We start from the raw sequence: 20118 nt of genomic DNA, 5'->3' as shown, positions 1-20118 counted from the left end.
CCAATGATGCTGGTTTGAAGATAAAATAACGTGAGACCAACATGAGCGTGTCTGCGTCGCTGAGAGTGTTGATCCAGTTCGTCAGCTTCCTCCTGGACGGACAGGTGGACTCTGGCAGCTGACGCCTCGTCCATCACTCCGGCTGTTGTTTTCCTCCTTTTCCTCCTCCTCCTCCTTCTGCTCTTCCTGCTGTCTGGCAGGACAGAGACTGAGTCACATGTCCATCAGTCTGTCCTCCACACAGAGTCCATCTCTGCTGAGCTCCAGACAGGAAGTGTTGCTGTCCCATTAAAATGCTGCTTAGGCACTAAATAATCAGTGAGGATTAATCAAATAATGTGATATTTAATAATCAAACTGTGAAAGGAAGCGCTCCGCCCAACAAGAGCTGTTACTTTAATACTGTAAGTACATTTTCTATCAATACTTCATTAACGTCCAGCTCAAAGCTACAAACATACAAGCTTCGCTCATTTCTGTTTTCAGTTAATATTCTGCATCAGCAAAGTAACGAGAAACTAAAGCTGACAAAAACAGCTTCAGCTGAAAAGCACAGGACTTGCTGCTGAGTTGTAGTTTTGTAGAAGTATAAAGTAGTAGTATTAGTAGTACTTGTCTGATACTTCTACATCTCCTTTATGTCCACTATGAACGTGTTTATTGCCTCCTCTTAAAAACCAAACATGCGCTTTAGACCACAGCATCTCAGTTCTTGATAAGTTAATGATCGATGTTTTTCCTGCTGGACGTCGCTGACCTCGCAGGAACGTCTGACGCCTTCAGCTTCCTCCTCTGAAGCAACGCTGATGTTGTGTGTTTCTACAAGCTGAGGAGCACATGTGAAGTCACTGCTCACACGTGTGACTCGAAGAACAGCAGCGCAGAGCCCGAACTGAGCTCTGCCCCTTAAACACAACACAAACACATCAGCACGCCATCAGGTGAACTGCTCTTCTCTCCGCCCCCCACCAGGAAAAGCTGTGTGATAATTGTCGGCCTGACAGACCAGAGGACCCCAGCAGGTACCCGTCACTCCTGCCACAAACAGGATTTGTCCTCCCGGCCTGCAGCGAGGCTGACGTGTGTCCACTCAGAGTGACGTGTGTTCTGTTCACACGACTTTAGAGACAACGTGATTGGACGGAAGTGAATGTGCTGAAACATCAGTCACTAAATCCAGTTTTATAGCAGAAGAGGAAGAGGAAGCAACATCAGATTTGTTCTTGTGTCTCGCTTTCAACGAGCCCAGAGGATCAATGTGCTTGGTAAAACACAAAACCAAAGCAAACCAATCCGATGTCAGATCTTCTCTCAGTATGAGCTGCTGGTCATAACCAAAGGAAGCCTGGTGGATTGTTTTTATAGTAAAACATATCTGACCTGAAATAAAACAAACCTTCAAAGTGACCGACTGACTGAAATTCTCTTTGTGGCCCAAACAAATCCAAACACTAAAGCGGGTGGACATGTTGTGGACAAAATGAACTAAAAAGTCTTCTAAAAGCACATCAAACCTCAGCAGCACCTGAACGCATCTTCTTCACACTGAGATGACGTCAGTTCCTCTTCCTCACAGAGCTGCACTCAAAACAAAAGATTTATGTGGCGTTTACTGACACGAGGACACGAGAAAATACACACAAATACACTTTAATTAGCGTCTTCAGCCACCGAAAGATGATCAGCCTCATGCTGCCTCGTTTTCCCAGCAGCCTCTATGGACTGACACACACACACACACACACACACACACACACACTGCAGACACTTTAACTCCGCTCAGCTTCTTCCTGTGTGATCAGTGAAAGGCTGCTGAAGTCAAGCAGACGGACGGACAGACGGACGCAGTGAAAAGACAGACGCCAGCTGAGCAGATGAGCAGCAGAGCCTTGTGTGTCACAGCATCAGTCCTGGTGTTTGCCACAGACCCACGTGAGCTGATGCTGGTCCCTGAGGTCCGTCGGCTCCGACGCGGAGAACCAGCTGCACTGGCAGGCGTACGCCCGGGAGTCCCTCCTCCTCCTCAGCTTGGCTCGGAGCTTCAGGCGGTCCGGCATGTTGTTCCTACACACACACAGCAGAGATCAGCTGATCTGAACGTCTCACAAACTTCTGCATGCCGGCTAGAAGTCAAATGTTCGGTGTGTAAACATCTGACCAATCAGATGAAGCCCTGGGAAAAAACAGAGAACGTCATCGCACGTCACAGGGCTGCGTTCACCCACAGGAAACACAGCGAGCAGCGAACGCTCACATTACGTGCGCGTGAGGAAGAACATTCACTAAACGTCGTGTGGATGAGAAAGTGCTCAGTCAGCAGACAGAAACACTCAGACCCGAGCTGATGTGAAACCGAATCGCAGCGCAGCAGTTTAACCTTCAGAAGAACAAACTAACATCTCGCCCAGCATCTGCCTGCTGTTAGGACACGGTTTTGCCTTTTGCAGCTGATTGGTGGATGCAAATGTGAAGCTGGACGCTGAACCTCAACGCTTTTTCAGTCCTGATGAACTTGTGTGGATTTTTTGTAGTAGGAAAGCGAGTCGAACACTGCGAAGAAGTGCGAGCTGGCATGAGAATATTTGTGGACAGTCTGAGCCAACAGAGTGAGTTCAGAGAGGCAGTGCAGACTGCTGCAGCTTGTGCGTTACAGTCGCCACCCTGTGGTGAGAACGAGGCTCTGCAGGACTTCACTCAGTGTTGCTATTCACCTTGTTTTTCCTGCCGTTTGTTTCTAATGTTGAGGAGTGAACAGACAGACTGGAGATACTTAGTGGGAGTCCTTTCATGTGTTAGTAAGTAAAGCGTTGGTGGTATCGTCACAAAGACATTTATTGTTAGATTAAAAAATTCTAAGCACTTATAGGAAATTTGTTAACAGTTTATAAAGTGCTTGAGAACATTAATAAAGGCCTCATGACTGATCATTGTACAGTATCTAACAGCACTACAAACACATAGCTTAACTATTATGTCATTGTTAGACCTTTAATGAGCTTCCTTAAGATTAACACATGCATTATTATGCAACATTCATAAAAACTTCTAACAGCTGACTGAGCCAAAGTGTGGACTTGTAGCTGTAGTAGTCAAACGAGTGAGTTGTGGGTCCAAGCTGACATCTCCCTCCTCTGCCTGTTTGCATTCTCGTCACGCTGCACAAAAGTTCTCACTCAGTTAAAAACTTAACAGCTCTAAATGTGTCTGGTTTGTCTGGAATGAATAAATAACCTGAACGAATGGAACATATCTTCAGTGTGCATGAAATTCATGACATTTTGACTTCACTCTCAGAGCAACACCGGAAATCTTCGCCTCTAAGTGGTTTTAAATAGTTCGCTGTAGTGACTCGTTTGCACAGCTGCTCACTCACTTGAGACGTAACCTCTCAGTGGATGTAAAGCAGTGAAGTAAGTGAAGAAGAAGCTTCACGCCTCAACACTGCCACCTGCTGAGCAAACTGAAAAACATGCAAGCGTCACACAAAGTCACCCACTTGTGACAAACTCCACGTTAAAGGCAGCAACAGCAGTAGAAAGGTTGGCTTCTGTCACTGTGACTCACCTGCTGCTGTGATGCACACAGGATATGGTTGAAATATCGTGCTGTACTCACACAGAGAGGTCACATGGCACAGGCGCTGACAGGCTGTCACAGATTCACATTTAGTTTATGGCTTTCTGCGTTTTCTGTTCAGTGACTCCACACAGTAAAATACTCAGGTTTTACACTTCTGGATCTCTGTGCCAGTCTGTGTTTATTCAGAACAAATATGAGGTAAACAGTCCAAAAAATATGGCAGTATGATAATAAAAAGAAAAAAACGTCCTGACAAAGAGCCAACATCTGCTCTGAGGAGTTTCCTCACCTGAAGAACAGGTAATCACAGGACAAGTCCCACTCACAGTCATCAAACATCAGCACCCGGAAGTCACAGGATGTGCACCTCAACTGGTCACACGACCTGTTGATACAGTAATTATCACATACAAATACTTCTAGCAATAGTAATTATTCCCCAGTATGTTGGTAACACATTAAAAGATTCAAGAGTCTTTATTGTCATTATGCAAGCATAACGAAATTTTGTGCAGATTCTCAGCTTCAAAACACACTTATAAATAGAAAAAATTAAAATTGCACACCTTAGAAAAAAAATATAAAAATATAAAATGCAAAGTACAAAATACAGAGTGAGGTAGATAAAAACAAAGTGCACTTAGTGCCAGACTATGTGTATGAGTGTTTCACTGTAGGGGGGTTATTGCTTTAACAGCTCTGGGGAAGAAGCTGTCCCTGAGTCTGTTGGTGCTGGTTTTAATGTTCCTGTACCGCTTTCCTGATGGAAGCGGTACAAACAGTTTGTTGCCCGGGTGGGTGGGGTCTGTGGCAATGCGTCTTGCCTTCTTCTGGACTCGGGCAGTGTAAACTGAGTCCAGAAAAAAAGTGCTAATTCAAACAAAATTTAACTCGTCATTGGAAAATAATCCGTAGCAGAGTCGGGTATCATTTAAACCAAAAACAGGGACGCTCACAGTATGAAATAGTTTTTTCGCACCTCTTGGACGTGGTGGTTCCCACACCGTTGGTGACCGTGCTCCCGCCAACGAAAACTGGGCAGCACCTGGAAACATGACATCGAGTGCAGATTGTCTCAAAACACACAAAAAACCACAGAATGCAAGTTTAAAAGGATCAAAAAGAGTCAGCAGAACAACACTGGCAAACCTTAGAAAGATAAAACCCAGTCCTCACTTTCACATGCACACACATAAGAGACATGGCAAAGGCTTTTCCCATTGACGAGTATGTGATACCAGCTCTTTTTATAGCATCAAATAACAAATTACAACCAAACTGATCAGAGAAATGAACGCTTAAATAAACAACAGTGCGATAAGAAATGCCTAAAATGACAGAAACCATCTTTGTGGAAAATGTATTTGATGTGGGGGAGGGGTTTATGAGCTGTACTGCAGCCACCCACCAGGGGGCCATCCAGATGTTTAGGCAACACTTTGTGGGAACTCTCACGCCATCCATGCTAACTCAAAACGCTTCCAAAAGCAAAGTTACTGACTTTTATTTTGGTGGTTAATTATATCCTCCTAAGACGTCGATCACATAAAAATACCAAACATTTGGCTGAACACACGCACGGAGCTAAAAGAAAACTTTCATCAAAATGGCTGAGTGCCTTTTCTCCCTCAGCTGGAGGTTTTTCGTTCAGGGCGAGCTCATTTTCTTACTTCCTGCCTCCAGACTGAGACGACGGCTTCTTCTCCACCGCTGATCCGTGAGGAAACTGCTCAGCCTGAAATCAGAGGAAAAAGAGCAGATGACACACGTCACCACATGGTGGCTGACTGATGTGGGTTTGTCAGCGGCTGATATGTGACACCAGCCTGTAATGCTTTTAGATTAGGATGGGTGAGCCTGTCAGTTATTAGCCTGTCTGTGCTGCTCGTCAGTGGCTTTACGTTTAGACTGAACTGCTGCAGGACACATTTAAATTAGACATGACATCATTTACTCTGAACTGACATGTTGCTGTGTAACAAAAGAGCATCTGTCACCGATGTGAACAATGCGGGTAAACAGTAAGTTAGACTGCTTTCTTGTAGACTGATAGTCTAAGTTTAAACTTCTATTTTAGGCACTTGCCCAGCACAGGTATTGACTTGGAGACGAAGCAGCTACATCTCATTAAGCCAGAGCTAAAACTAAATTCATTAATTTCACCTTTAAGTGAGGAGTATCCCTGCGGTCTTCCTCCTGTAATTCCTCCAGAAGAGCGTCGATATCTTCAGTAATGCTTTTTATTGGCTGTTCAGGTTTTGTGGCTCTAAATCAGAGGAAACACACAGTGACAAACTTCATCAAAGTTTTGACAGTAAACCTCTATTTTACAGTCTGATGCCAGTATTCAGTATTTGCTTTAAGTTTACTAAATGAATTAAAGTCCAGGTAGTTTGGAGAAGGCAGCGAGCTTCATGTGCAGAAATACAAATATCCGAATAATAACAAAGCAAACCAGACTAATGTTTTTCTGTTTCTGTCCTTATTTACTCCCCCGGAGCAAAACACAAACACCATCACAATAATAATAATAATAAAATAAGTGAACTGTTTGAAAGCCATTCGGCCTGTCGTTACACTATCTTTGAAAGGTCACAAATCCGTTCATAAAAATGTACGAAACAACCTTTAACATAACCGTTTTCTGAATCTTTTTTAAAAGACAATAGCAGTCGGAAGCCACAATTAAAACACGGTAAAAATAAACACAAAATAAGTTTTTCCCTGGCAGCCAGGATAACCATCAGGATAACCAAAAGTAACCGAAACATTTTACACAAACAGATGAGAGCTGCTGTTATGCGTTCATCTAATGCCGAGCAGCATAATCAGAGAAGTCATTTAAGCTGCAGCACACCTCATGAGACGTTACTGCCCACTGTTGAACGTTAGCCTTTAGCTGCCATTAGCTAGCCAACTTAGCACTGTTTACCTGTTTCTCTGTCCTACGTTGTCTTTCCCGCGCTCTCCAGCCGTCGAGGCGACGGAAACGTTGCTACAAAACCGTTTTTCCACTTCATCTAGCAGTTCGTCCAGGTCGTCGTCATCGTCCATGTTGTTATGTCGGCCCTGGTAGCTTTGGGCTAACAGGTTAGCACACCAGCTACCCGCCAGCCAGCTCAGAGCGTTCGTAGTTGCCAGGTAACAGGAGAACAGAGCGGAAATAGTGCGGTGTTGCCTTCAAAATAACTGTCCTTGACACTTTGGTAAAATATCATACTTTTCAGTCTACTACACTTTCAGTGTTGTAGACATCGATATCAATACATGCTGCATAATGCATCGTGATAATATAGGTCATCTCTGAAATGGGCCATTCTGCAACCGTATGTAGCCAAATATTTTGATGTTACCTCCTTTTATACTGCGATAAAATTGGAAGGCTTTTTCTATGCAGGAGCATTTCTACACTGTGATATCACTACTTTCACATTTGTAAATCATCTGAGTTCCTCTTCCACGACCGGACTCGACACGTAATGCTGATGCCTATTAAGACATACCAGAATCTTATTTTGAAAATGTGAAAAGAAGCCAGAAGTCACTGTAGTGTTCATATATGTGCTTCACGTCAGCGCATTGGAGTACTGTTTGCCCGAATGTTAATATACCACCATTAATGTATAAGCTGGTTAGATGAGTAGAAAAACTAACTAACCAACCAAATCTTTCATATAAAAACACAAAAGCGCTACCGTTGTCGGCAGGATTCGAACCTGCGCGGGGAGACCCCAATGGATTTCTAGTCCATCGCCTTAACCACTCGGCCACGACAACACGTTAACCAACATGTTGGTGAATGGTTCATAAAATGGTTGTTCCCTGTTTTACCAGCCATATTTACTGTTCTGTCTATTTTCCTGACATGTAAATTTCCACTTTTGAACATGTTAAAAAGAAAATACTTCAGTCAGATTCCTAAAGACTGACCAACATTTCCAGAGTTTGTTTACTGTGCCGAATAAACTTCCTGTTAGATAAAAATCTCTGCCAGCCATCAGGAGAGTTATATCTCAATGGCTCAAGAGCAAAACATTATAAATGTGGCCCAGATTTTACAGAAATACAGCAATTTAATTATTAATTAATTTTATGTTATGAGACAGAATCTGAGAAAAGTCAGCAAAGCCTGAGGAGCTGAGACATATTTTACATCTAAAAAGTGAAACGTTTCCAAATGTTCAGCAGCTTCTAACCAGGGACGTGCAGAGACCTCTGGTGGGGCAGGGGCTCAGTTTATAAAAAAGGGCACAAAACATTTCAAGCAATTGAACTTTATTTAAAACTGAATTTCAATAACAACTTAATTTCTGCCTGTGTGTGTGTGTGTGTGTGTATTCGAAGCTGCCACATTACTAAATCGATGAGGTTGCTCTACATTACACAACCCAACGCAAAAAACAGCCCTAAGCAATGTATTGTAACGTCCCTGCAAGAATGTTCAGTGCTGTTAATGTTGATAGAGTTGATGTTAATGTTAGAGTCAGATTAGTTAGAGTTGAGAGCTAGGAGTTTTATAGTTTCCTACGGTCTGTGAATGCATGTGTGGTTGGACGTGAGAGCGAGAGGGCGGGGGGCGCCGAGGGTGAGAGAGAAGGTGCCGGGAGAGGAGAGACTGAGCGGGGAGCGACTGGGAGAGTTGTTGTTGTTTTGTGGGACACCTTGATTGTTTTTTTGGCGTGGTTACGGCCGACAGTAACCGACTGTTCTACAATAAATGAAGGTTTGTTGAACAACTCTCATCGTTCTTACACGTCCGGCTGGACGTTACAGTATTAACTTGTCCTTTCACGAATCATACAACATGAATGGTCAGAAGAGGAATGAACACTGTGATTCACTGCGACCTTAACACGCGCCTCTTCTTCTTGCATCGTCTCACTTGATGGCCGCATGCACACGCTTTCGATGGGTTCGCTGACCATGTGACGCCATGAATCGTGGCCGCAAGGTATTTAGGTGTAAAGCGTTTTCCCCCCCAAATGTATAACTTCGCATATGATTTAGGAGACATTGTGGAGAACTTAGCTGTTGGAACTCATTTATTTATTAAAAAAAAAATAAATAAATAAATAAAAAAAAGCCCTGTCAAAAGGGCACTTTGAATGTCCATCAGGAAAAGGGCAGGTGCCTGAGCCCCTGTAGCCCCCCTTATCTGCACGTACCTGCTTCTAACTGAGGCTTCAGTGTGAAGGAGGAGACAAAGTTCAGATCCACAGAGCTGCTCCTCTTCCTGGATTGAGTCAAAGCTCCATAAGCCCTCCCTCTTCTCTCTGATGTCAAACACTGCAGCTCCACTCTGTCCTCATGTTTCCTTGTTCCCTCCCCTTCTCATCTGCTGTGTAGCTCACAGATCAAACTGCTTTCACTTTTGAGGAAAGTGAAAGTCAGACAGTCGTTGTCACTGAGAGGCGAAATGGCGCAGAAAGGAGCTCAGCTGAATCGGGAAACCATCTCTTGTTCCATCTGTCTGGATCTACTGAAGGATCCGGTGACGATTCCCTGTGGACACAGCTACTGTATGAACTGTATTAACAGCTTCTGGGATGGAGAGGATGAGAAGACAATCCACAGCTGCCCTCAGTGTAGGCAGACCTTCATACCGAGGCCTGTCCTGGTGAAAAGCACCATGTTAGCAGATTTAGTGGAGGAGCTGAAGAAGACTGGACTCCAAGCTGCTCCTACTGATCACTGCTATGCTGGACCTGAAGATGTGGCCTGTGATGTCTGCACTGGGAGAAAACTGAAAGCCCTCAAGTCCTGTCTGGTCTGTCTGGTCTCTTACTGTGAGAAACACCTCCAGCCTCACTATGATGTGGCTCAGTTTAAGAAACACAAGCTGGTGGAGCCCACTGAGAAGCTCCAGGAGAACATGTGCTCTCGTCATAATGAGGTGATGAAGATGTTCTGCCGTACTGATCAGCAGTGTATCTGTTATCTCTGCTCCGTGGATGAACATAAAGGCCACGACACAGTGTCAGCTGCAGCAGAAAGGACTGAGAGGCAGAGAGAAGTCGAGGTGAGTCTACAAAACATCCAGCAGAGAATCCAGGACAGACAGAAAGACCTGAAGGTGCTTCAACAGGAGGTGGAGGCCATCAGTCGCTCTGCTGATAAAGCAGTGGAGGACAGTGAGAAGATCTTCACTCAGCTGATCCGTCTCATGGAGAAAAGAAGCTCTGATGTGAAGCAGCAGCTCAGATCCCAGCAGCAAACTGAAGTGAGTCGAGTCTTGGAGCTTCAGGAGAAGCTGGAGCAGGAGATCACTGAGCTGAAGAGGAAAGACGCTGAGCTGAAGAAGCTCTCACACACAGAGGATCACACCCAGTTTCTACACAACTACCCCTCACTGTCAGCACTCAGTGAGTCCACACACTCATCCAGCATCAACATCCGTCCTCTGAGATACTTTGAGGATGTGACGGCTGCTGTGTCAGAGCTCAGAGACAAACTACAGGACGTCCTGAGGGACACATGGACAAACATCTCAGAGGCTGAAGTGGATGTTTTACTGTCAGGACCAGAGCCCAAGACCAGAGCTGACTTCTTAAAGTATTCACGTGAGATCACACTGGATCCAAACACAGCAAACACATGGCTGTTATTATCTGAGGGGAACAGAAAAGTCACATTAATGAAACAACGTCAGTCTTATCCTGATCACCCAGACAGATTCACTGGCTGGCTTCAGGTCCTGAGCAGAGAGAGTCTGACTGGACGTTGTTACTGGGAGGTGGAGTGGACAGGGAGGAGAGTTTGTGTAGCAGTCGCATACAAGAACATCAGCAGAGCAGGGGAGTCAGATGAATGTCTGTTTGGATTCAATGACAAATCCTGGATGTTATGTTGTGACACAAACAGTTATGTGTTTTGTTACAACAATATCGAAACTCCTGTCTCAGGTCCTCAGTCCTCCAGAGTAGGAGTGTACCTGGATCACAGTGCAGGTATTCTGTCCTTCTACAACATCTCTGAAACCATGACTCTCCTCCACAGAGTCCAGACCACATTCACTCAGCCTCTCCATGCTGGATTTGGGATTAATGGTTTTGGAGCCACTGCTGAGTTGATTAAACTGGAACAGACAGAAGTCATTTAAGGTTCAGTGGGTTCAGTTCTGTGTTTTAACTCTTCAGCTTCTTTTGTCTTCATGTTTGTTGCTGAGAGCTGATTGTTGTGGCGTCTCTTCACTGCACTGAGATCAGCTGTCAGTCGGTACTTTGACGTCTTCTCACTTGTTGTTCTGTAAATGTCTGACCTTGTTTAGCTGCTTCTCCTTCCTGTGTCTGTTTGGCCATGGAGGCTCTCACTGCTCACGCTGACTTTAGTTCAGCTGAACTGATGAAGAAGCAAACGTCTCGGAGCTCTAAATGTGTGTTTCATCCCATAATTATGACTTAAAGTGGGAATATTTGAATTATTTCTGAATGTTTATCTTTTAATGAGAGAAACGGGCTTCCATACTGTTCTCACCACTTTTTGAATAAATCTTTATTTACATTTACATTCATGTGATTGACAGACAAATGACAAATCATGTTGTTGTTGTTGTTGTTGTTGTTGTTCTGACAGTGTGATTATCCTGATGATAATCAATAAGGAGCTCATTGATTATGTCCTTGTGCACAGCTGAGATTCTGCTCAAACAAACTGACTGTGTGGATGAAGTGAATCTGTACATGAAATCACTGAACAAGAGCCATTTAACAGACTTTACTGATGGGCCGTGTGAACAAACTGAAGGTTTCCATCATGAATAAACACACATGAACAAAGTCTTGTCTTCTTGTCTTCTTATGAAGCTGATGGAGACAGTGTGAAACTAATCTGAGAGTAGAAGTGACAAATGTAATTTTACATGTCCTTTTGAAACTATTTGTGTGGGTGACTTTCATTTACCAGAGTAACATTCCAGCGTGACATCTTTACCTTTACTCCAGTATGGCTGTTGAGTACTGCTTACGAGACTCACAGTACTGCATGAGAAGCTCTTCTTAAAAAGTTGTTCCACGTTTAGAATTTGTTGGACTGAATTACATGAAGATTTTGTTTTCGAGGAGTCCCAGCGGTTTACAGAGCGGCCAAGCCCCTCCCTCTCCGCTGCATCACCATGTGACGAGGTCACGTGAAACCAGATCCATCACATCATCACGCAATTAAATAAAGACATTTGGTACATGCAGTTCCTGCAGTGTTTGCCTTTTTGCCTCCTCTATGTTTACAGGAAGTGTTATTTTGAAAAGGCCCTGATGACATTTTAGTCTGCATGTGATAAAAGATGAAACTGGACCAAAGAAGAGGAAGTAAGGCTGTGATAAACCAAATTCAGTAGAGGTTTGTTTCCCCTTACAGAACATGTTGATTCACCAATTAAAAAACCCACAGAGCCGACATGCACGTAGTGGATGATTTCCACATTTCCCGGTGTGGTTCGCTGTACCTGAACCTCCCACGTTTCGCAAGCAGCACAGGTGTCTTCAACCGTTTGGTCAGTGAGAAATCTCAAAGTGGATGTCAGGAGGGGAGAAAAGTTGGATTTGAACAAAAAAAACATGCATTCATTGAAACAGCAGAATATAAAAGTCATTTGTTTGTTGTATGTGACCTTTAAGGTGGCTCAACTTTCCATGTGAAGGTCAGATTTGTTAAGATGAATACAACTCACACTGCATGATGGGAGCTGTGGCATAAAATGTTTTCTATTTGCTTCAATTCTGTCAACTCAGTAAACAAACAAAAGAAGCACTTGTTCTTGTGGCTCCTGAAGGTTCATGGTTGTATATTTAAAAGGACAAAGTCCAGACAGCGAGGACACGGCTGTCTGCTGGGATTTCCCCCGCTGTCAAAATAAAAGTTCAAAAATTCAGAGTGCATGCAAATAGCTCAGAGCAGAGGCGGAGTTCTCTTTCACTTCTTGTTCTGAAAGGGCACAGCATCCACGTGGCTTCTGGCGGACTTTTGTCGAAAGAGACATTGGACGAGTGTGTAATTCTCACGTTTAATCATCACAGTGATGACATTGTGTTAAAAACACACGGCGAGACAAAAGCCCATTTACACACATTTTAATCTTAAAACAGACAATCAAACATTACATTCATCTCCACATGTAGACAACTGAGAACTTTACAAAACGAACAGACTCCACAGCTTAGTGTAAACAGGAGTGTGCAGTGGCTCAGGTGAGGCAGACAGGTGATTTAGTCTCTCTGACTGTAGTTTTACAGGCGTTTGGCTTGTGAAAACACCACCGCTCCTCCTTTATCACCGAAACCAGGTCACACAAACCTCATCAGGCTGTAAATCCGCCCCGTGTCCCACTTCACTTATGGGATACACGATAAGCAATCAGGTCACCGGTTTTATCTGAACAACTTCCTACACCTCGTCCAGGCGCTCCCAGTCCACCTGCCGATAATTTAATGAGGACCGGTCAGAAATGAGACTGAGGACATCAACAGCGAAGGTTTCTGCCAGGGAGAACTGAACGTTTTGATGAGCAAGAACTGAATTACAGACACATTTAATTAGACTGAATCACAATACATTCAATTAGAACTGCTGCAGTTAAAATGACATGGTGGCACCAGTGGAAAAAGCATCTGCTGATATCTGACCATCAAGAGCCGTTTGGGGTTCAGGGTTCTGCTCACTCGTGGACAGGAGGAACCCGAGCATCAGACCGCCAACCTGTCTGGACCTGCTGCACCTTCTGAGCCACAGTCGGCCCGCATTGGACAGGATGGGAGTCCTGAGTGTCCGGGTGGGACGAACATCCCGTCCTGTGTCCACATCTGTTTCAGCTCCTCGAGAGTTTTCTACCACTCTGTCCTTGTCCTCAGCTGAAGGTGGACCTGACTTCTCACAGGTGCTCACAGGTGACTGTAGTTAATTTGACTTGAGTCTCCACTGTCCAGAGTGGATAGCACCAATGGAGGGAAAGCAAGAGGAGCTTAAGACACTATTGTGTGGGTTTTTTCACAATCTGGGAGTCCTCTTGGTCGCCGGCCGTCCTCCGCATCACGTTTGTCTTTACACGCAGATGTGCTGCTCTTTAGGCGACTTAGGCCCCAAAGTGTATATCAACATTAAGTCCTTCTTTTCGAGCGGTTTGAGCGGCGCGTCCAATAAAATCTCCTTCTTTGTTGTCTTGTTTCTGTCTCTGAGGGTGTTCTTCAAACTGACCTGTGGAGGAGACACGGGACAACGTGTTCACATAAAGAGTCCAGTGAGACTTAACGTCGAGCCTGCTGTGTGCGTGTGTGTGTGTGTGGGTGTGTGTGTGTGTTCTTTACTTACGTAGCTTATTCTGAATATAACAAGTGCAAGCATCAGCACTGCTGTGGCAACAAAAACCATGTAAGCGTCTGTTGTCAGATGTTCCGCAGGGCCAACAGGACAATCTGTAAATGAAAGGAGAAATGAGAGTTAGTCGAGTTTGACCCCGACTGAAGTGCGTCACTTGCTGAGCGGCTCGGCTCACGAGGCCGTCGCCTGCTCAGCTGGTCCAGGACACTTTAGAGGCTTCGGTGTCCAGTGAGCTGAGGCACAATAAGCCTCACAGAACCAGCAGAACCGGGTTCAGGTCAGCATTTTGTCCAGTACTTATCCCATCAGGGAAGTGAAAAGGCTTGGGACATCTGCTCGAGCTCTCACCTGTCATGGTGAGGAGGACCCGCCCCTCCTGGTTCTGTTCTCCCACAGGTGCAGCCAGGTGACAGGTGTACACGCCGCTGTCGCCACACGTGGCGTTGGGAAACAGCATGTCACGGGACTCGTCCAGCAGATCCACCTGTCGCTCCACGCCGGAGTACCAACGCACCGTGCCGTTGGGGAGGTCTCTGGTCACAAGGCCGCTGAGACGAGGTGCGGGCGGCTCTCCGACCTGTGACATCATCAGTGCAGTGTGACATCATGAGCTGAACTTCAACTGAACAGTAGACACGAACACTGCTGACATCATAACACGAAGTAAACACTCTGAAGTCTTCCTTCATTGTTACTGACTGAGCACAGTGGTTGAAAGTACATAAATACGTTTACAGAAGTACAGTTTTGGCATACTTGTACTTTGCTTGTGTACTTGTGGTTTGTGTTAAGTGGCGCCTCTACCCCCTGCACATTCTGGGTATTTTTGTGCTGGTAATACTTCTGTACTTTTACATGAGTGACATTCTGAGCTCATGCCTCACTCTTATAATGGAGTATTTTTAGATGTGAGTACTTCTGCTTCCTCTACTGAACCGCTTTAACTGAACAGCAGCATAACTGGCAGTACTACAACGAGTGAGAGTATTCTTATTATATTTACTTTACATTTTAATACACAAGCTGTCCCTCCTGGAGTTTTGTGTGGTTAAAATACTGTAGTATTTTGTCACATGAAGTGAAATGTGTTACCTTGTACCACCGCACTGATCTGTACTGGACACCAGGCTTGGGACGCGCGGCGCACGGCAGGCTACAGTCCGCGCCAGAAACGCATGAGGTCTTCGCCATGTCCTCCCCGACGGACGCGCACGCGGCCCGGCACACACCTGGACAAGCCGACAAGAATCCATTCATGAAAGTGTTCGTGTGCACAAGAAGCAGGCTCAGTCCAACGCAGACGGACTACTTACACAGCGACACGAGCAGAGCCACGCGCAGACAACCCGGAGACGTCTTCATGGTGATGATGGAGGTGATGTGTAGCTGCTGAGGAAGGCTGAGGACGTTTCACACACACGCACACCAACCTGACTTTATACAGCACAGAAACAGAAACAGGAAGCAACAGCCCCCGTCACGGAGTCAACAGCCGTCGGTGGGCGGAGTCTTTTAGCAGAGGCGAGAAAAGCCACTTGAACTCAGGGACGTCGCCGGGCTTCGAGCTAATCCAGTGTAATGATGGGTACACTCGTTCTCCTCGTGCTTACTGTTGTAGGTGAGTATTCCACCTTTACTGTAGCCTATGACGAGGATGCTGCTTGCCTTTGTTATTTAGGATGTGTGACATATGAGGACATATAATAACGCACGATACGACAGCCGGCAGCCATGCGAGTCTGTGTACAAAGTTTATTCATGTCTTCATATCAGCACTTGTTCAGCAGGCTGGCCTTTAGTGATGTTTGTGCTCTGGATGCTTTGAGCTAAAGGTGACAGTAAACAAAGGAACACTGACTGTTGTTCTGCCTGTAATGGCGACAACGTGCTGAAAGTGAAAGCACCCCGCTGGGCTTCCCCGTGTTTTCCCCTGCCGGGTGCTTTCCACGACACAGGCGACTTATTCAAAATCGGGTTAGGAAATTCCTGGCTGATGTAAGTGATATGTCAAATGGCTTCTTAACGCCACATGTTAGGAGGAAAACAAAGAAACCCAAAACAACTCATGAAGTCTTTCCTTTGCTTCTATTTTTTTTTAGGCAGGGACGGATTAAGGGTGGTGTGGGTCCCTGGGCAGTGCCCAGAGCCCCCCCCCCCCCCCCCCCAAAAAAAAGAAGTTGCTAAAAAAAACAAAAAAAAACACCTAAAACAATATTTCTGCAGTGCAAAACCCATCAAGAGATATCAAGAGATAACCCTAACCCTAAGGGGCCCACTGGTAGTGGGCCTCATAATCACAGGGCCCTCTGAAAGTACACTCCCCCTCCTCCCTGGGGCTCCTGGAGCCTGAAGTCAGGGTAGTCACAAGTCCACCCCCCCCATCTCCCTATCTCTCCTCTCCCCTGTCTCTCCCCCCTCTCCTCTCCCCTGTCTCTCCTCTCTCTCCTCTCCCCCCTCTCCCTCCCAGGCGGTCACAGCAGAAGGCGGTCTACACTGAGTCTGGTTCTGCTGGAGGTTTCTGCCTGTTAAAGGAAGTTTTTTGTCTCCACTGTGGCCGAATGCTGACTCAGTGTGGGGTTTTGCACTGGGACCTGTTTCTCTCTGATTCGGACAGAGGAAATGAAAAGAGTGAGTCTGAGGAGTCTGATCTGTACTTCATTTGTGTCTTTTAGCTGCTGCGGGGCCTGTGAGCAGCAGCTCAGAGGTGATGGAGAGCATCTCGACGTACTCCTGCTGTGATCGCACAGTACAGTTTGACCCACAGTGTGAGAACACGTGGAGCACCGGCACCACGGTACAAAGCCTGCAGGCAACGCGTAGCCTCCATGTTCCTGATCCATGTGTTGGCTGTTTCTGGGCTTTAGCTCTCATTCAACCAGACAGGAAAATAATAATGACAATAATATTATATATAACCTACATAGCACCTTTTAAAAACCAGGTTCTCAAGATGCTTAACAACCAGTTAAAATCAGAACCTACAAATCAAGCACAACAGAAGTCAAAATCTCCACGTCTTCTACATTTCAGAGGCTCATTGACTGCACATGAAGTGATTGTTTGTGTTGGTGGTGTTTCTTGCAGCAAATCGCCTCCTCCAAACATCAGCACAAGGAGTGTATTCGTCCTTGCAAAGCCATTGAAGCTGGAGTGATGGTACTGGCCGAATGTGTGGATTTAAACGGGACTGTGGTGTGCACTGACGTAGGTCATCCACTGTTTCATATTTAGCTTATGCTGCATACGTTCAGTAGTTAATGACATGTTAACTCTACACAAGCAGGGAACAACTAGCCGGTCATGCTAACGATTACAGCTTACATTCGAGCCGATAAACACAAAACATAAAATACTGACAAAAGTGACAAAAAGTGACATGAGTGTACTGGATACTTAACTTAAAGTTATTTGACTGACAGCAGTGTGCTTTGGTTATACATGAAACCAGCGTATTCTTATTTTTAGAGAGAAATTTCAAATCATCCATAGTGTTTCTTTTCAGGTGCTTTACTGGACGGTTAGATGTTCCTGAGTGAGGAAAGAGTCAACAACAACAAAACCTCTGTAGCTACTAAAGCTATGTAGACTTGTCTTATGTCTTAAGTGTGTGAGATCATCAACTCTTAAACCTCTTTGGTTCAGGTCTTATTTTCATTCATCTGTTACCAGGAGACCAACATGACTGTGGAGAAGCAGACGTACTACCAAAGCATCCCGTGCTCCGGTTCTCTCAGGGCAACAGGAAGTCACGGTGGGTCTTGTTTTATATGCCAACGGCCTGATTTTGTCTTTAAATGACATTTTTGATTCAGGTTGATTTGAGACACAGACTGAACATGATCTCTTTGTGCGAGATTAAGATTAACGTCTGCAGCCTCACGAGCAGCTCAGATTACTGATTAACCACCGGTGGGGCAACAAGACTCATTCTGAGTTAAATGGTCTTGTCCAAAGTCAGCGGGAACACACAACTGGGCTCAAATCTTTCTGGGGTCACACAAATCGAGGCATCTGTGCTCTAAAGGAAGAGTTCAACCAAAACTGAATTCAGTTGTTATTCAGTCATTATCTGTTTGCATTTTAGCATTTTGCTAACTAGTGGTTCCCAAATGACGTGAGTTCAGAAGTCATGAAGACACATTCATTAAAATTTCATGACAATGTAATAAATATTGATATATTTAAAGTGTGGGCAGACCAGCTCAGATTGGCTCTAGTTGCAGCTAAAAGTTGTGAAGCTTGTCCTAGAGGTGGCGCCAGAGAGAAGGCCATGTTGTTAGCTAAATTAAAAGTGTTTATTTTTTTTATGCATGTGAGTCTCATCAGTTCAGCTCTACATCATCACACTTGGCTCTGCTGGACTTTTAGCTTGCTAACATGCTAACATGAGCATGCTAATATTAACAGCTATCATGCTGACATGCTAGTAACCGTTAGATAAGTTATGGAATGACAGAGTTAAATATGGACACAGTTGTCATGGTAACACAGTCATGTTGGCGTAACGCGTACGTTGAGTGTACTGCTGCCTTAGCATGGTTTGAGGCTGAAATAAATTCAGTTGTTAGTTTTTCGGGAGACTCCGACCTGTTGGCGAGGCTAACCTCCTGACTGTTGTCGCTGCAGGGTCTGGTGGTTTGTCATGGCTGGCTGTGCCGATCGGTGGATTGATTGTGAAGCAGATCACCTTCTGAGTCACTGACCTCTGAGAACACGTGTTTACATATAATCATGGTATGATTTTTTAGTTATGCTTCTGTTGAATGTATTTCGTTTTGCTTGCAATTCTTGGCACTTTACAGACATTTTTATACATCTTCTTGTTTTTTAGAAATACTATATATATATTCCCTTTTTTATTGCAAAAGCTTGAACTATGCACATCAGTTTTTACCTCTTAGTGTTAATCTTGTGGTATACAGGGCAGTACATAATGCAGAGGTTTTTTCCCTCCGTTCATTTGGTTTAAGATCATTTCACTCGTCTGCATCTCATGGCTGTATTTTCTTAAGAACTCATTACGATTTCAAGACAATTGCCAGTATTATTAACTGCTCACGTCCATCTGCTTCCCTGTTGGTATGACCTCACATTGAGGCTACGCTGTATGCTACAGCGGTTAGCCTGTGGACAGAAGTCTTTACTTTTGTCCACTACTGGTGCTGCTACTCAAAACAGGAATGCACTGACTCAAATACACTTCCTGTAGAAGGCAGCTTTAACACACTGAGTGTCAGATCGCCCAGTAAAACCAGTGAAACCACCATGGGAAGGGGGGTGAGCTCGGAGGGACACTCCTGGTACCAGAGGAGAAGGTCCTCCTTTCCAACCGTAGACAATCTTATGTGAGTGCCGGCTGAAACAACAGCACAAAAGCCAGCGTTGGAGAAAATTTAATTCAAAGCACGAGGACGAGTGCGAGTGGGTAAACGTGAATGCAAGCGATGCTGGATTCAAACTATTGAGAAAAATCAGCTTTTCGTTCAGCATGTTAGTCGCCCTCAACGACACGCACAATACGTTTAGATTTTTTTCCATTTCTGTGCCCCGTCAGCAGCACAGTTTTAAACTTTAGCTCTTTTCACAAGAGTCCACACAGCGTCTGAAGGTAACAACAAGAAAGTGGCTGTTTCAAAGATTCACAGACAGTGGAAATAAGAAAAGGGTGTTTTTGACAGGACCTTTGATGTTTAGGTGCTGCTGGTAGACTAATACAGTGCTGATAAAGCTATTGAACAAACACCATATTAATAAGCTGACTGACTTGAAGGCCGTCATTTTGAGTGACGATGTCGATCAATAAAGTGACTTGACCTTTGCACTGCAAAATGTCCCCGTCATCTCACATCATGCTGTGACAAATTTAGGAAGTCAAAGAGTCTAAGTGTACTTGAATGAAGGTCAAAGCGTGTTGGAGCAGGAAGGAGCATCTGGTTGGTCACAGAGGAGTCCAGCACTGTGGTGGATCCAGACTAAGCACAACACTGCTGGTAAAAGCACAGTTTTACTGTTCTGATGGGCACATTCTGAGACTCCCAGATGGAGAAACTGCAGCAGAGACCGAGCAGACTGTCAAAGGTACAGCCCACCTTTATTCCCTGTTAATTTGTTGTTGGTAACTAGCGTCCACTCATGATTACCTCAGCTGGACACCCAAGTAGCTCCGTTATGACACCATTTAAAGCTACATCCAAATATTCATTTAGAACTGACTTTACCTGAGCTGCTACC

General features: G+C 44.9%; 3 protein-coding genes and 1 non-coding gene across 4 annotated transcripts; 1 reads left to right on the top strand and 3 right to left on the bottom strand.

The window, feature by feature from the left end:
* Positions 1-1634: 1634 nt before the first annotated feature.
* cfap418 (cilia and flagella associated protein 418) lies at positions 1635-6738 on the bottom strand. Its single transcript, XM_046399598.1, has 6 exons — positions 6512-6738; positions 5743-5845; positions 5250-5314; positions 4559-4624; positions 3869-3964; positions 1635-2064 (listed from the first exon to the last, which is right to left on the bottom strand). The coding sequence occupies exons 1-6, from the start codon at positions 6631-6633 to the stop codon at positions 1905-1907; spliced, it is 612 nt and encodes a 203-aa protein (XP_046255554.1). The 5' UTR covers positions 6634-6738; the 3' UTR covers positions 1635-1904.
* A 536-nt stretch (positions 6739-7274) lies between these two features.
* trnas-aga lies at positions 7275-7356 on the bottom strand. The gene has a single exon. It is a non-coding gene; the product is annotated as a tRNA-Ser (tRNA).
* Positions 7357-8830: 1474 nt separating this feature from the next.
* Positions 8831-11080, top strand: LOC124064787 (tripartite motif-containing protein 16-like). The gene is made up of 2 exons (XM_046399562.1): positions 8831-10760; positions 10795-11080. The coding sequence occupies exon 1, from the start codon at positions 8996-8998 to the stop codon at positions 10676-10678; it is 1683 nt and encodes a 560-aa protein (XP_046255518.1). The 5' UTR covers positions 8831-8995; the 3' UTR covers positions 10679-10760; positions 10795-11080.
* Positions 11081-12628: 1548 nt separating this feature from the next.
* cd83 (CD83 molecule) lies at positions 12629-15362 on the bottom strand. Its single transcript, XM_046399592.1, has 5 exons — positions 15201-15362; positions 14980-15116; positions 14236-14464; positions 13879-13982; positions 12629-13764 (listed from the first exon to the last, which is right to left on the bottom strand). Exons 1-5 carry the CDS (start codon positions 15247-15249, stop codon positions 13612-13614), a joined length of 672 nt encoding a protein of 223 aa, XP_046255548.1. The 5' UTR covers positions 15250-15362; the 3' UTR covers positions 12629-13611.
* Between the last annotated feature and the right edge of the window lie 4756 nt (positions 15363-20118).

This window comes from Scatophagus argus, chromosome 9, assembly GCF_020382885.2.
Source record: "Scatophagus argus isolate fScaArg1 chromosome 9, fScaArg1.pri, whole genome shotgun sequence".
Classification (NCBI taxonomy): Eukaryota; Metazoa; Chordata; class Actinopteri; family Scatophagidae; genus Scatophagus; species Scatophagus argus.
The sequence above is the reverse complement of the archived record's forward strand: the minus strand, read 5'-3'. Positions and strand labels throughout refer to the sequence as shown.